The sequence below is a fragment of the Hoplias malabaricus genome, chromosome 9, assembly GCF_029633855.1.
Source record: "Hoplias malabaricus isolate fHopMal1 chromosome 9, fHopMal1.hap1, whole genome shotgun sequence".
NCBI classification, from domain to species: Eukaryota; Metazoa; Chordata; class Actinopteri; order Characiformes; family Erythrinidae; genus Hoplias; species Hoplias malabaricus.
The window spans coordinates 40,389,375-40,406,008 of record NC_089808.1 but is presented as its reverse complement, the minus strand read 5'-3'; the positions used below and the strand labels follow the sequence as shown (position 1 = coordinate 40,406,008).

Genomic DNA, 16,634 nt, shown 5'->3' with positions numbered 1-16,634 from the left:
TTGTGGTGTTTACATATAATACATATTATTTTCTTGAACACAAACCCTCTCCCAGAAAAGGTAATTTGTTAAAAATGTGTTAATATTTGCCTATTAAATTTAACACTTCCACAAAATTATAGACTACAGCCCATAGCCAAACACTACTTATGTTTTCTGCTTTGAATCAAGCCTACTTTGTAAAAACAAGTATTATCATCGCGTTCCACAAGTTGTGTTTGGTCTGAGAGCGATTAGTCGAGTCTGAGTATGACGCGATTGTGGATTCACGAGCTCCGCTAGTGTCACGTGGTTTCACTGAGAGGCGGGGCTGGGGTCTCAGTCCCTCTTTATGGAGATAAAGGGAGTGCGGATGGACATTCCCACTTAAGGAGACCGGAACTCTTTCTGCTCCTGTGGCTCGAACAATCAATGAATCGTCTTTAGGTTGTTCATAATCTTCAATAGGGGACACGAGAGTTAATTCATTCATTCATTAACTCGATTCCTTTAGCCGCTTCACCCCGATAAATGTGGCAAGGGGTTAGAGCTTACCCAGAATCACTGAGTAAAAGGCAGAAACACACCCTGGAAGCACTCACCCAGTCACTTACTCTCTCTCTCTCTCTCTCTCTCTCTCTCTCTCTCTCTCACGCACACTAGATTAAAACAGCTAATAACAGAATTACTAAAAAACAGAACTGGTGTAGTGCCGCATTTTAACGGCGGGTGGCAGCAATGCGCTACAGCAGCGTCTCAACCTGTCAAAAGCATGGGAGAAGAATAACAGGTCATGTTCCAAACCACATACTACCACACTAGATAGTGCGCAAATATTAGTAAAAGGGAATTCCTTACTGAGTCTGAATCTTCATCATACCTCACCATGTGTTAAATCAGTGTGTGGTTTTGAATGCAGGTTTTTCAGGAGGAGAGTGTGTAGTCCCAGTCTTTTAGTGCCATGCTCATCATCTTAAAGTGGCAGATTAATATCAGATTTTTGCTTACAAGACTCTGCCTCAAACAGGAAGGATATAACTTCAGATTCAGAGATGGACTGACTGCGCTGTGGACCAGTGGAATATGGATCTCCATCTATAGTCCGAATGAGATGGGAATCAGACCTAATCCCTCAGCATCAGTATCTGACCTCCCTAATGCTCTGTCTGCCATCTAATCCTCACAGCAGAGTTCCCACTAACGTAAAGAAGAGGAGACACTGCAGCAATGGGGACAAACTCTCCTGCACTTTTCAGTAAATCCAACAACAAGAGCAACAGCACAGGGGAGAAGTGTGGAAATGTGTGAGAGTGGGCTTGTGGAAGTGTAGGAGTAAGTTTGGAAGAATATATGTATAGACGTGTGGAAGAGAAGAATTATACAAAATGTAGACATTTGTAAGTCTATAAATGCAGAAATGTGCAAGTGTAGAAGTGTATCACTGTATACGTGTGGAAGCAGTAGTGTGAAAGTGAAGAAGTGTAGAAGTGTCAAGTTAAAGTCTGGAAATCTGGAACAGACTGGACGTGAAGTGTCAAAGAGAAGAAGTGTGGTAGTGTTGGTGTGTGTTAGTGTACAAGTGAGGTAGTGTGTTAGTGTAGACCTATGCTAGTGTGTTAGTGTAGACCTGTGGTAGTGTGTTAGTGTAGACCTGTGGTAGTGTGTTAGTGTAGACCTATGGTAGTGTGTTAGTGTAGACCTATGGTAGTGTGTTAGTGTAGACCTATGGTAGTGTGATAGTGTAGACCTATGCTAGTGTGTTAGTGTAGACCTATGTTAGTGTGTTAGTGTAGACTTATGCTAGTGTGTTAGTGTAGACCTATGCTAGTGTGTTAGTGTAGACCTATGTTAGTGTGTTAGTGTAGACTTATGCTAGTGTGTTAGTGTAGACCTATGGTAGTGTGTTAGTGTAGACCTATGCTAGTGTGTTAGTGTAGACCTATGTTAGTGTGTTAGTGTAGACCTATGGTAGTGTGTTAGTGTGGACCTATGCTCGTGTGTTAGTGTAGACCTATGCTAGTGTGTTAGTGTAGACCTATGCTAGTGTGTTAGTGTAGACCTATGGTAGTGTGTTAGTGTAGACCTATGGTAGTGTGTTAGTGTGGACCTATGCTAGTGTGTTAGTGTAGACCTATGCTAGTGTGTTAGTGTAGACCTATGGTAGTGTGTTAGTGTAGACCTATGGTAGTGTGTTAGTGTAGACCTATGCTAGTGTGTTAGTGTAGACCTATGGTAGTGTGTTAGTGTAGACCTGTGGTAGTGTGTTAGTGTGGACCTATGCTAGTGTGTTAGTGTAGACCTATGCTAGTGTGTTAGTGTAGACCTATGGTAGTGTGTTAGTGTAGACCTGTGGTAGTGTGTTAGTGTAGACCTATGCTAGTGTGTTAGTGTAGACCTATGGTAGTGTGTTAGTGTAGACCTGTGGTAGTGTGTTAGTGTAGACCTATGGTAGTGTGTTAGTGTAGACCTATGGTAGTGTGTTAGTGTAGACCTATGGTAGTGTGTTAGTGTAGACCTGTGGTAGTGTGTTAGTGTAGACCTATGGTAGTGTGTTAGTGTAGACCTATGCTAGTGTGTTAGTGTAGACCTGTGGTAGTGTGTTAGTGTAGACCTATGGTAGTGTGTTAGTGTAGACCTATGTTAGTGTGTTAGTGTAGACCTATGGTAGTGTGTTAGTGTAGACCTATGGTAGTGTGTTAGTGTAGACCTGTGGTAGTGTGTTAGTGTAGACCTATGGTAGTGTGTTAGTGTAGACTTATGCTAGTGTGTTAGTGTAGACCTATGGTAGTGTGTTAGTGTAGACCTATGGTAGTGTGTTAGTGTGGACCTATGCTAGTGTGTTAGTGTAGACCTATGCTAGTGTGTTAGTGTAGACCTATGCTAGTGTGTTAGTGTAGACCTATGGTAGTGTGTTAGTGTAGACCTATGGTAGTGTGTTAGTGTAGACCTGTGGTAGTGTGTTAGTGTGGACCTATGCTAGTGTGTTAGTGTAGACCTATGCTAGTGTGTTAGTGTAGACCTATGGTAGTGTGTTAGTGTAGACCTGTGGTAGTGTGTTAGTGTAGACCTATGCTAGTGTGTTAGTGTAGACCTATGGTAGTGTGTTAGTGTAGACCTGTGGTAGTGTGTTAGTGTAGACCTATGGTAGTGTGTTAGTGTAGACCTATGGTAGTGTGTTAGTGTAGACCTGTGGTAGTGTGTTAGTGTAGACCTGTGGTAGTGTGTTAGTGTAGACCTATGGTAGTGTGATAGTGTAGACCTATGGTAGTGTGTTAGTGTAGACCTATGGTAGTGTGTTAGTGTAGACCTATGGTAGTGTGTTAGTGTAGACCTATGGTAGTGTGTTAGTGTAGACCTATGGTAGTGTGTTAGTGTAGACCTGTGGTAGTGTGTTAGTGTAGACCTATGGTAGTGTGTTAGTGTAGACTTATGTTAGTGTGTTAGTGTAGACCTATGGTAGTGTGTTAGTGTAGACCTATGCTAGTGTGTTAGTGTAGACCTATGTTAGTGTGTTAGTGTAGACCTATGGTAGTGTGTTAGTGTGGACCTATGCTCGTGTGTTAGTGTAGACCTATGGTAGTGTGTTAGTGTAGACCTATGCTAGTGTGTTAGTGTAGACCTATGGTAGTGTGTTAGTGTAGACCTATGGTAGTGTGTTAGTGTAGACCTATGGTAGTGTGTTAGTGTAGACCTATGGTAGTGTGTTAGTGTGGACCTATGCTAGTGTGTTAGTGTAGACCTATGCTAGTGTGTTAGTGTAGACCTATGGTAGTGTGTTAGTGTAGACCTGTGTTAGTGTGTTAGTGTAGACCTGTGGTAGTGTGTTAGTGTAGACCTATGGTAGTGTGTTAGTGTAGACCTGTGTTAGTGTGTTAGTGTAGACCTGTGGTAGTGTGTTAGTGTAGACCTATGATAGTGGGTTAGTGTCCGAGTGAAGAAGTGTGGTACTAGGTCTAGAAGTCTGGAAACTTTGAAGTGTCGAGTGTGGAAGTGAAGAAGTGGAAGTGTGCGGAATGGGACGCGCCCCGCTCCATTGACTCTAACCCTCTGCACTGTTCACTCTCCATGTGTGAATGTTTATCGCTGACAGTTGTAGTCGGACTGGACTCGGTACCGTCCCGGAGAGATTCGGTGGGCTATATCCCAGAGGACAGGCGGCGAAGGTGAAGCAGTAGGTCTCGGTGAAACTGAAAGGTGACCGAGACCGGGGCTCGTTAACGTTTCACTCAGTCACACAGAGCTGCTTGTGTTTTTTAAACCATTCAGACAGTGAATAACGGGCTGTGTCTCTGTGATTGGACCCTCTCTCTGGGCAGTTTTGTCTCCTCTGGACTATAAACAAGTAAGTTAATAACTATATTGTAAACGGATCAGCCATAAAATTATGACCACTTCCTTGTTTCTAAACTCACTGTCCACTCTCTCCACTGACCACACAGGAGCACTTTGTAGTTCTACAGTTACAGACTGTAGTGCATACTTTTGGCAGCCCCCTCTCCCCCTGTCCCTCAGCGCTCAGGACCCCCACAGAGCAGGTGTGATGTGGTGGTGGATCATCCTCAGCGCTGCAGTGACACTGACGTGGTGGTGGTGTGTTATTGTGTGTTGTGCTGGTGTAGAGTGGATCAGACACAGCAGTGCTGCTGGAGTTTTTAAACCCTGTGTCCACTCTCTGTTCTCTCTGTGAGACACTCCTCCCTCGTTGGTCCACCTTGTAGATGTAGAGTCAGAGACAGTAGCTCATCTGTCGCTACACACACACACACACACACACACACACACACACGTATAATCAGCTAGACGTTCTAATGAGGCTCTTCTTTCTTTTACAGCTCATCCTGACACCATGTCCCACAGATGTTCCTGTGCACTGCTGAGAACAGTTCGCCACATTTCGCAACGTCCACATCACACACTGTGTGCCCCCAGAAGCAGAGTTTTGCCTGTGTTACCTGTAAAGACACAGAACCATTGTACTTCAGAAGGACCACCTCTGTCCTGGTCCAGAACCTCCTTCAGACACAGTGCTACCGTCTCCTCAGGTAAATAAACATCAACCAATGAACACAGCCCTCAAAGCTTGTGATTTCAACTGTTCCACTGGATTCCCATTGTGGTCACAGATGTTCAGTGGCACACATTTGAGGGGCAGTTGTACATAAGGTAACAAGGTAACCCAGTGCTAGTAGTAATCCAGTGATTATACACAGCCCTGGCTCTGTAAGGCGCAGCCTTAATGCAGCTCCATCCAACTTATCATCCAACGTTAGCCCCAGAGCTATGTTGCTCCTGTGGCTTCCATCAAAACCTCACAGCAATCCTGCAGCATTTAGGGTAAAGTTGTCCCAGAAGAGTCGAGTCCACAAAATTTTGGACATGGTGTACTTGTTGTCACTGAAAAGCGGAGGTGTGTGGCGTGTCCTGAATTCATCCTCCTGTGAATATATTGTTGCTGTGTGAAAATACAAAGCTTTCAGCTCAAACCACAAGCCACTGAAGTCCAGAGTGAGGGTGCTGTGGTCAGTGGACCGTCAGGAGGTCCAGCGTCCATCGGCGCAGGAGCTGAGATGTTCTGAATCCAAGAAGATGAACACTTTTGCTGAAGAATGTCTTTCTTTTTCTGTAGATTTAAGTAGCCTGTCCATACGAAGCCACACCTGTGGGGAACTGTGTTCCAGTCACATCGGAGAGGAGGTCACGCTCTGCGGCTGGGTCCAGTACCTCAGGTTTGCTCACTCTAGCCTCCAGAACCTCTTCTGAGCTTTCACTGTATCATCATCCACCTCAATTTAAGGAAAATATGATGTGTCTTTTTGTGCTCTAACTGTTTAAGGGGCATAAAGACCTACCTTACACTGTTTAACCTGGGTGTGTGTTTACTACGTAACGTTTTTCCACTGCATGGTACCTACACTACCCAGCTCTACTTTGGAAACCACAACGGCGGCGGTAACGTTAAGCATTGTTTACTCATGGTGTATTGGCGTGTTGTTGTTGTTTGGGACTGAACACAGCTCCGTCATCAGTTCAGACAGATCAGTAGAGTTTGTTCCTTCCTTCTTGCAGCGTCCAGCTCTCGCTGGATTCTTTCGTCGGCCACCGATCCAAGGAGCGTTTGAACCTCTTCAAAAGACCACGGCGTCATTTTACGAGCTGCCGTCGTGAGTCGGATAAAAACAAACCTGATCTCTGCTGCAGCTGGAGATTTTACAGATGGAGAGTTGGTGCTGGTCGTCTGCGTTGCGTGGCGTAGAGTGACGACTCTCTCTGGACAATCAGCGCTCTGCAAGGTTTACACGCCACGGTTTAGTCCCTACTCGACTCGCTCTGAACCACGAGAGAACAGCCACTAAACAAGAACCAGGACCAGGGCTAGATTTAACTGATGGAGAAGAAAAATAGCCGAGTAAAGCAGGGTAGTGTAGGTACCATGCATTGGAAAAAAGTGTATGGTTACTGTATCATCCGCAAGTCGGGGATGTTATTAAATTTCTACACCACGTGACGTCAGCATTGTACATGATGTAGTTCTGTAATGCAGTGCACACTTCAAGTAATTTCTCTCTTCTTTTGAAATGCCAGACAGGATCTGTTTGTGATTTTGAGGGACTTCAGCGGACTGGTGCAGGTGCTCATCCCTCAGGACCAGGTAGCTCTGCTCTGTTCAGTTTGTAATGTAATATTGTGAGAGTGTTACATTTGTTTTTTAGCTTTCCTGAAATTGTGGAGTGTCCCTGGTACTGGGAAATGCACATATAATAATATATTATTATTATTATTATTATTATTATTATCATGATCTTCAGTTTGACTGCGATAAATCAATCACATTAAAAGAAGAGTCAGTCACTTTCTTCAGTATGTTTCCTTCACATCATAAAACAGTGGTTATGCCCCCTAGTGGCCTGAATGTGTCAGAGATTCTGTAACGGAACCTGTTTAAAACATGGCCGCCCCCATGTGGGGGACCCGCTCTTTGGAGCTTAAGTTCATTAATTCAGGGAAAATAATCTTCTGTTAGTTGAACTGTATAGAAAAACATGTATGAATTTTAAATAAACGCATTAATAAATATTGTTTGTTTACGTTTGGAGGTAAAAAGTGACAGTGTGTTCCTTTAACTGTCATCTGTGAAAGCTGGGATTGCCCTTAATCTGAGCTCTTTTTCCATTTCTTTTCCAAGCCTGAGCTGAGGAGCGCTTTCTGCGGCTTGTCTGTCGAGTCGGTCGTCAAGATCCAAGGAAGGGTCAGGGCACGTCCGGCTGGCCAAGAGAACAAGGTCAGTGTCTCATATCTCTCCGTGGACACCGCAAAATGTCATAGCATTAAATCAGGGGAAAACTGGAACTAATTATTTGTTCTAAAACTTGTTACACGTTTGGCTTTCGCTGGAGATTTTCCCCGGCCACCGACCCAAGGAGCGTCTGAACCTCTTCAAAACCCCTCGGGGGAATGTTACGAGCTGCGAGTCGGAAAAAACAAACGTGAACGCTGCTGTAACTGGCGAGTTTGTGCTGGAGCTCTGCATTTCTCCGGCTCTGCAGGGTTTACACATCACCATTTATTACCTACTTGGCTCGGCTGGAACCGGAACTGAGCAGGGATGTAAAAAGTACCTGGTTCCAGGGACCAGGACCGAGTCGAGCCGTGCCGAGTCGAGCGGTGTAGGTCCCATGCAGTGGAAATGTGACATATCCACAATCCATTTAGTATTTCCCTGAATTCAGTTATTATTTTATTAACAGGAATCACATGTGAGCTGGGTCACATGACTTGAAACATCTCCCAGGTGTGGGGCGTGGCCAGAGGAGACACACGGGAGTAACATAGGACAGGAAACCTATAGAACACAAAGCAGACAAAAAACAGAGATGAATCCTGGGGCGTTGTGTTTTATTCTGACTCTGTTTGCTGCAGTGTGTAACAGTGGCGTGACTGTGGTTTCAAAATCATAATGTCAGCCCCATGTCCCCCCGTTCTTCAGCGCTCAGGACCCCCACAGAGCAGGTGTGATGTGGTGGTGGATCATTCTCAGCGCTGCAGTGACACTGACGTGGTGGTGGTGTGTTAGTGTGTGTTGTGCTGGTGTAGAGTGGATCAGACACAGCAGCAGCTGCTGGAGTTTTCGTACCTGCTCTGAGGAATGTATGCAGATGTACAGATGTTAATTTTTTCCCAGATACATCCATAAAACACAAAACACACTTATGTAGGTCAGATAAACTCGGCTGTGCGCTCCTTGAGTAGAGGGCTGTCTAACCAATCACATTTCCAATAGACGCTTCCAGTTCCACGCTTACTGTGCACTGAAATGTTGCTAATCTGCGATGAGAATTAATGTTCACAAGCGTCATATCTGTCATAAATAATCACAGTAGTCCGTCTGAACATAATTACCCAGCCCCTCACGTCCAGCCCGCTTCACTATAACGTACATGAAGCGACCGAAACGGAAAGCCTTTTGAGATGCCTGTTTTTGTGTGTGTTATCCCGACTTTCAGAACATGTCCACGGGAGAAATTGAAGTGTGCGCCGAGCACTTGGAAGTGCTGAACACCTGCCGGAAGCTGCCGTTTGAGATTAAAGACTTTGTCAAGGTAAGGTTGAATCTCCTTGTGTATTACAAGGAGGAAAACATTCATACACTGCTCTGAAAGCTTCCCTTTGTAGCCTTTAGTGTTGATGAGGAATTAGCATTCACAGTTTTCTCATTAGTATGCGGCTTGCTTTTTTTCTCCACACGGCTTTACAATACCGAGTACCGGCTGTACGTTCCTGCCGCAGAGCTGTGCTGGAAACAAAAGCCGTGGCTCCTTTTAGTTTGTAGAGATCGGCATTGATGTAAAACCTCAGTGAAATGTGCTAGGGCCCGACCCGTGCCTGACGTGGCGCTGCTTGCTCTCTCGCGGCAGAAATCCGAGGCCCTCCGGATGCAGTACAGATACCTTGACCTTCGCTCGTCTCAGATGCAGTACAATCTGAGACTGAGGTCACAGCTGGTGATGAAGATGAGAGAGTATCTTTGCAATTTCCACGGTAAGACAAAGACAAATCTCCACTCTCTAGTGTTCAGCTCTGTGACTGGGAGTTAATGGCGTTGTCCTTGTGTTTCAGGGTTTGTGGATGTGGAGACCCCAACGTTGTTTAAAAGGACCCCTGGGGTAGGTTCCGTCTCGTCTTTTTGAAACCACACTCAATCAGGGAGAGGCTGGTGGCCACTAAAAATAGCAAATAGTTTAAGAGAATGATCATTTACTGCTTTGTATTCATGGTAAGAACCAGTTTAGGCTCCATAGAGTGGGTCCCCCACATGGGTGTGGCTATGTTTATAATAGATTTAGTACAGAATCTCTAAAACTGGCCACTAGGTGTCAGTACAATGGCTGTTTCATAACATGAAGAGGAATTTCAGGGGAATATGTAGCATATAAAGGGATTGCCCCCTCAGCTCCTCTGTTACTGACTTAACCCAATTCAATGCATAGTCCAGTGGTACGGTGCTTTTCCACTGCATGGGCTCGGCTCGACTCGACTCACTTTTAGCTTTTCGCTTTTTCAGTAGCACAGCTCTCCCGCGAAATGAGCTGGTGACATCACAAAACCCCATCTCTAATGGGTAAAGCAGGCTTTAAAGACCACACCACGTCGGCGGTAAAGTCAGGCGCTGTTTATTCGTTGTGTATTTGCTTGTTGTTTTGGATCTGCGCCCCAGTTCTCACAGATTGGTTTTCCTCGTCGCACGTTCGGCTTCCGCTGGAGATTTTTGTCGGCCACAGAGCTCTTGAACCTCTTTAAAAACACGCTAATGTTATGAGCTGACGTTGTGAACGCTGCCGTAACTTCAGGTTTGTGCTGGAGCTCTGCATTTTGTGGTGATTGATAGGTCTCTCTGGCCAATCAGCGCTCTGCAGCCAGTGGAAAAGCAAAAGAGTCGAGTCGAGTAGGTTCCATGCAGTGGAAAAGAGCCATAAAATAGCTTTTCTGTTATGTGTAGTAAAGTTTAAAATACATTACAGCCCCGTCCACATGCATCTAAATGTAGGTCCTGACCAGTGAAAAATGGGGATAAGAAAGTATGCAGAGAAACAGATAGACTACAGTCTAATTGTAGAACGACAGAGTGCCCCTGTGTGGTCAGTGGAGCAGACAGAATGAACAATGAGTGTAGATACAGTTAGGGCTGGACAATAAATCAATATCAATATATATCACAATACAGGAGGTCCTCGGGTTACGTCAGTCCTGAGTTACGATGTTTCGTGGTTACGACACATCTCCCATTTACTGTATAAAGCCTTGTTTGGACGTAAGTGGTTTTGCGTCGTAAACGTCGTAACGTGAACTTTGTGTGTGGTGTGCGCGGCGCGGCGGAGGAATACATGGTTATGCGGCTCGGGACCGAGGAGGATAGGTGTTAGGAGGAGGATAAGTGCTTACAGTATGTTATTTACGTACAGTATTTACGTATGTTCCGACTTACACCGAAAATTGGTTTACGACGCGACGTAGGAACAGATCAACATCGTAAGTCGAGGACCCCCTGTATAAAATGTTTGAATAACAATGATATGATGTTTAAACACATTTTCATAATTTCATATACTCAATGCACATCACAGCATCTGCCACTGACTGACGGTCATTAGGGGGCGCTGTTGTCAGTTTGTTGAACTCATTTTTAAAGTTAGTTTAAAAATATTAATATTAACAAAGCCGAGAATTTACGTTTGAGGCTGATGTCTTGTTCATGGAAGTTTCAGTAGCTTTTATACGGTTCGTATCGATATCGGAATTATATCGTATCGACTGAAATTAAGAAATATATCGTGATATAGATTTTGGGCGTATCGTCCAGCCCTAGACACAATATAGGTGTTCCTGATCCAGTGATGGTTCAGTGTATATTGTGAAACGTCTCTGACTGATGCTGTAGGTAGTTTTTTGATCATTTTTACTGAATGTTGTGTGGCCTTTTTTTAAATATATATTTTGTATTTATTTAGTATTTTTTCATCCTGATGCAGTTTCTGCCTCATCTATTATTTGCAGTGGACTGTATATTATCTCTCTGACAATTACGCACTCCTCTACGATCTCATTTCTGTAATACGCGTGAGCTGGAGGGCCGCGTTAAGGCCGTATTCAAATTCCGCTGTCACTCTTCATTTCTCAGGGAGCCCGAGAGTTTGTGGTGCCGTGCGGAGAAGCGGGGAAGTTTTACTGTCTCCCGCAGAGCCCTCAGCAGTTCAAACAGCTTCTGATGGTGGCAGGTCTGGATCGGTAAGAGTAGGCCTGCTTCAGTGGAGCTATAACCTGAAAAACTTCACATTCCCTGTCTCACACACACACACACACACACATACACACACACACACACACACACAAGCAGCCGTCGAGGCTTTTATCTGAAGTGGGTCGCGCAGACATCGCGCTGGTTCATTTTCCCTGGCCCTCTTAAAGGAGCGTTTAGATTTAGTGTGAGGTGCCTTGACTTAAAGAGGTTACAGGAGTTCCACACACCCACGCAGACACTCTCTTATTTGTCTTATGTTTGACTGCTGTAATCTCAGGTACTTCCAGCTGGCGCGCTGCTACCGGGATGAAGGCTCCAAACCCGACAGACAGCCCGAATTCACGCAGGTAAGGGACTGTTCCATCACTCCAGCGGAATGCAGTTTGACCTGGATGCTGAGCCGACTTGTAATGATGTCTCTCTCTCTCTCTCTCTCTCTCTCTCCGTCTCTCTGCCGCCCACACATGTCGCTCAGTGTGCTAATAGGCTTCTCAGCCAACTCCGAATAAAACACAAGCAGAAAAATTGAAAGAAATACGAGACCTTGGTCAGCGCCGACCGCCTCTAACACGACCCTGTCTGCCCACGCAGGTGGACATCGAGATGTCCTTCGTGGAGCAGGCCGGAATCAGGGCTTTGATCGAGGGCCTGCTGCAGTTCTCCTGGCCCCGAGACAAGCAGCCGCCCAGCGTCCCCTTCCCCAATATGACCTACGAAGAGGCGGTGAGGGATTACGGAGTAGACAAACCCGACACCCGATTCGGAATGAAGGTATGTTCGTTTTCCAGCAGCCGCGTCCTCCAGAGGGCTCCACAGTGTTTAATAGCGCTCTTCAGGCACGAGAATACGGCATGTAAACAAGGCTACGATTAAAGGAAAACAATGTAATGACAGCTTCAAAATGACTGTGATGCTATAGAGCCTCTGTCATTCTGGGCTCAGCACTGCAGAAACGTCTCTGTGTAACTTCAGGAGGAGGTAGGAAACCAACCCCCACTTCCCTCCACCTCCACATTGATTTCTGTGGAGTGCTGTGAACATGACTTACACTAGGGGGAGCCCCAGGAGCACAAAAGAGATACAAATATGGGGTAGAAATCAAACAAACGGAACAAATGGAAAGTGTAATGATGATTAAAGAATGAATGCTGTACGCAGCGGTTACCGGCAAATGACATCACTACATCACTCGAACCCAGCAGCTCTTCATGAGGAATGAACCAATAGAAACGCTCCGAAATTATTTGGAATAAATCTTTTACTTTCATTTCCACTGACAGTTAGGACAGGTTTATTTTCCTTCTCCTGTAAAGGTGATATTTTGGGAGATACATGTTTTTAATTGGACAGAGACCATATGCATTTACCGCGTACCCTTTTAGTGAAAGGGCTGAGTACGATGCAGTGGGAGGGATTAGATCAGTGAGATGTGCCGTTACTTTACCAACACCATTCAGTTACATTGCCGCTATTTAAATATTTGGGATATCAACCCTTTAAAATCCACTTGTAACGTAGCCGTTCAGGAGGTCGTGACTATCCGTAGATGCCCTGCGTTAAAGAGAGTTTTCAGTTGGTAAATGTTTGTTAAAAAGTGGAAGTCACGACTCTGTGAGGCTGGAGTTTCTTATTCTGTGTTGTGTATGAGTTCGGTCTTTGTTAATGATTCTCCAAGTGTCTCATTATTGCAAGATTCTATCGGGTAATGGAGGTTATGGTGTGTGTGTGTGTGTGTGTGTGTGTGTGTGTGTGTGTGTGCGTGTGTGTAGCTGGTGGATGTCACCCAGACGTTCCAGGACACGCAGATTGACTTCATCAGGGAAGCGATGGTCCGGCCAGGCGGCTGTGTCCAGGCCATCTGTGTTCCAGAAGGAGCCGTGAGTAGACGAGACCCCTGCTCTCGCTCTTTCTCCTCCGACGCTGAGTCATCTCACTCCGAGAAACTTCTGACTCTGTCCAGCTGTGCCTCTGTCTGGAAATTAGTCAAAGACGGATGAGACTGCTCCTGAATCGTGGAGCCGTCCACAGACACAGCGCTGAGCGAATGTTAGAGACCACCCTTCTTTTATTTCTTTCTCGGTCCAAACACTGAACACGTTATTCACACATTTTTTCTTTGCCTCTCTTTCTTTTTCTTTGTTTTCACCCTGTTCCTCAGTGATCAGGACCCTCACAGAGTGGGTGTGGTTTAAGTTCTGGATCATTCTCAGGGGTTTAAAAACTCCAGCAGCACTGCTGTGTCTGATCCACTCTACACCAGCACAACACACACTAACACAGCACCACCACGTCAGTGTCACTGCAGCGCTGAGAATGATCCACCACCACATCACACCTGCTCTGTGGGGGTCCTGAGCGCTGAGGAACAGGGGGAAACGGGGGGGCTAGAGTTCGTAATTGTAGATCTACTGAGAGAAATGCAGTGAGTGTAGAAACAAGGAGGTGGCTTTGATGTTAGGGCTGGGTGGTGATCTATTTATATTCTCTTTGACTTTTATCGTTTTTTAAAACTCCTTTAATTTCTAGTTTTTCTTTTGTTTTGTATTTAATCTCCTCAAAAATAATATCTTCCGAAAAAGGAACCTGCTGTTGACGTTAATGGGTGGTCTCTCTCTCTCTCTCTCTCTCTCTTCCTCGGCACTGTGTTTGATGATGGAGTTAGTGGAGTGAACGTTACAGGGCTTTACATTGCACTGTAATATATAACATTCGCTTTAATATTCACAGAGAAACGGCGTCTATTTACGCTGTAAATGTGTGTTTGAGAATTGCTGTTTGCGACTTCTACAGAGATCAGTGCGGAGATTTCCACGAGCCTCTGTTCTGCGAGCGCTCACGCACCCAGCGACGTCTGCAGCGTTAAGATAACGCTAATGTAAACGCGCTCTCCCAGGCATCGCGCAAATATTTACAAACTGCCACGAACCTCCACATTGTGTAAGAGGCACATGAGAGTAAACACAGGGGGCTTCGCCGGGAGCTGATTTGCATGCGCTTGTTTTGCATTTTCAGAAACACTTGAAGGGCAAGGACGTGGAGGCACTGAAGCAAACCGCCAAGACTCAATTTGACCAGGTGAGTTCTCTTTCTCTCTCTCTTTATTCTCTCTCTCTTTCTCCTGGAGCATCAGCAGCATTTAGAATGCACACGGCACACAGATACAGACAGCTCTCATGAAATATTTATCTGAAAGGTAATCCACGAGGCAGGATGATAGCGCGGTAAAAGCATCAAGCACAGCATATGGCGCACTTACCCCCAGGCAAGGGTAGACCTCAGGCTCGATTTGTGGTGGAGGCCCCTAACTCACGGATAGAAAAGGAATGATAAATACAGAGTATCTTCATCTCACACACACACACACACAAATGATAAGCACACACCCATAATTTGTAGTCCGTGGTGATTTGCCCTGCTTTGTTGAATAATTAATTAATGGCTGATAATGGTTCCTCCTTTTGCAATTATCTGTTTGTAATGAGATGGTAATTATGCAGGTAATTTGGGCGGAGGTGCTGAGGCCAGTGGCTTTCACTCTGGGGATGTTTAGGGAATAAATATATAGTGCAAACTCTGCTCCTGGAGGATTAACTAATGTGTCGTTCAGTTGCAAACTTCATCCATCAGGTGCCTGACACATGCGAGGTCACAGATACGTCATACGCCGATGAACGGAAAACATTCAGTTATTATTATTATTATTATTATTATTAATGTTATTATTGACGGAACTACATCTCATTATTACCATGAACACATCTGCATCACAGTTCAGTTTGTCATCACTGGGATGGAGCCCTGCGTTCGATCCCCACCTCGGGGTGACTGTCTGTGAGGAGTGTTGTGTGTTCTCTCTGTGTCTGCGTGGGTTTCCTCCGGGTGACTGTCTGTGAGGATTGTGGTGTGTTCTCTCTGTGTCTGCGTGGGTTTCCTCCAGGTGACTGTCTGTGAGGAGTGTGGTGTGTTCTCCCTGTGTCTGCATGGGTTTCCTCCGGGTGACTGTCTGTGAGGAGTGTGGTGTGTTCTCCCTGTGTCTGTGTGGATTTCCTCCGGGTGACTGTCTGTGAGGAGTGTGGTGTGTTCTCCCTGTGTCTGCGTGGGTTTCCTCCGGGTGACTGTCTGTGAGGATTGTGGTGTGTTCTCTCTGTGTCTGCGTGGGTTTCCTCCGGGTGACTGTCTGTGAGGAGTGTGGTGTGTTCTCCCTGTGTCTGTGTGGGTTTCCTCTGGGTGACTGTCTGTGAGGAGTGTGGTGTGTTCTCCCTGTGTCTGTGTGGGTTTCCTCTGGGTGACTGTCTGTGAGGAGTGTGGTGTGTTCTCCCTGTGTCTGCGTGGGTTTCCTCCGGGTGATTGTCTGTGAGGAGTGTGGTGTGTTCTCTCTGTGTCTGCGTGGGTTTCCTCCGGGTGACTGTCTGTGAGGAGTGTGGTGTGTTCTCCCTGTGTCTGCGTGGGTTTCCTCCGGGTGACTGTCTGTGAGGAGTGTGGTGTGTTCTCCCTGTGTCTGTGTGGGTTTCCTCTGGGTGACTGTCTGTGAGGAGTGTGGTGTGTTCTCCCTGTGTCTGTGTGGGTTTCCTCTGGGTGACTGTCTGTGAGGAGTGTGGTGTGTTCTCCCTGTGTCTGTGTGGGTTTCCTCCGGGTGATTGTCTGTGAGGAGTGTGGTGTGTTCTCTCTGTGTCTGCGTGGGTTTCCTCCGGGTGACTGTCTGTGAGGAGTGTGGTGTGTTCTCCCTGTGTCTGCGTGGGTTTCCTCCGGGTGATTGTCTGTGAGGAGTGTGGTGTGTTCTCCCTGTGTCTGCGTGGGTTTCCTCCGGGCGACTGTCTGTGAGGAGTGTGGTGTGTTCTCCCTGTGTCTGCGTGGGTTTCCTCCGGGCGACTGTCTGTGAGAAGTGTGATGTGTTCTCCCTGTGTCTGTGTGGGTTTCTTCTGGGTGCTTCAGTTACCCTCCCACAATCCAGACACATGTTGGCTGTGTGAAATTGTCTGTGTGTGTGTGTGTGTGTGTGTGTGTGATGGACTGGATGAGCGTGTGAAATTGTCCACAGGTGTGTGTGTGTGTTTGTGTGTGTAGGGACTGGATGAATGTGCGAATGATGAATTCATAATGAATGAATGAATGTTTAAAAATCATATCGTTATTGAAACATTTTATATTGTGATAAATATTGCTATTAAATCATTGTCCAGCCCTAATTCAAAGATATGAAAAGAAAAAGTTATCTCACAGTTACTTTATCTGTTTGTTTACATCTTGCTCATTAAAATCCTCACGTTTTCCACGCTTTTCCACAAGAGTGTTCAGTCAGGGACAGTGTCATGTGGAGCCTTTAGGGAAGAAGTAGAATTCATAAATAGTGGATGCCGAACAT

The 16,634-nt window shown here is 45.8% G+C and overlaps 1 protein-coding gene across 5 annotated transcripts in view; it reads left to right on the top strand.

The window, feature by feature from the left end:
- The window catches only part of dars2 (aspartyl-tRNA synthetase 2, mitochondrial), a 36,169-nt gene that overhangs the window by 208 nt on the left and 19,327 nt on the right, over positions 1-16,634 (top strand). The window contains exons 1-14 of one of the 5 annotated variants that reach the window (XM_066681514.1): positions 4,013-4,150; positions 4,246-4,321; positions 4,812-5,021; positions 5,606-5,705; positions 6,562-6,628; positions 7,163-7,258; positions 8,481-8,576; positions 8,892-9,015; positions 9,094-9,140; positions 11,153-11,259; positions 11,550-11,619; positions 11,864-12,043; positions 13,042-13,149; positions 14,285-14,347. In XM_066681514.1, coding sequence (XP_066537611.1) covers positions 4,826-5,021; positions 5,606-5,705; positions 6,562-6,628; positions 7,163-7,258; positions 8,481-8,576; positions 8,892-9,015; positions 9,094-9,140; positions 11,153-11,259; positions 11,550-11,619; positions 11,864-12,043; positions 13,042-13,149; positions 14,285-14,347 — 1,254 coding nt within the window. In that variant the 5' untranslated portion in view covers positions 4,013-4,150; positions 4,246-4,321; positions 4,812-4,825. Of the gene's footprint in view, positions 1-4,012; positions 4,322-4,811; positions 5,022-5,267; positions 5,387-5,605; positions 5,706-6,561; positions 6,629-7,162; positions 7,259-8,480; positions 8,577-8,891; positions 9,016-9,093; positions 9,141-11,152; positions 11,260-11,549; positions 11,620-11,863; positions 12,044-13,041; positions 13,150-14,284; positions 14,348-16,634 lie in introns of those variants that run through there. The other 4 variants (XM_066681515.1, XM_066681513.1, XM_066681516.1 and 1 more) reach the window with 4 other exon arrangements.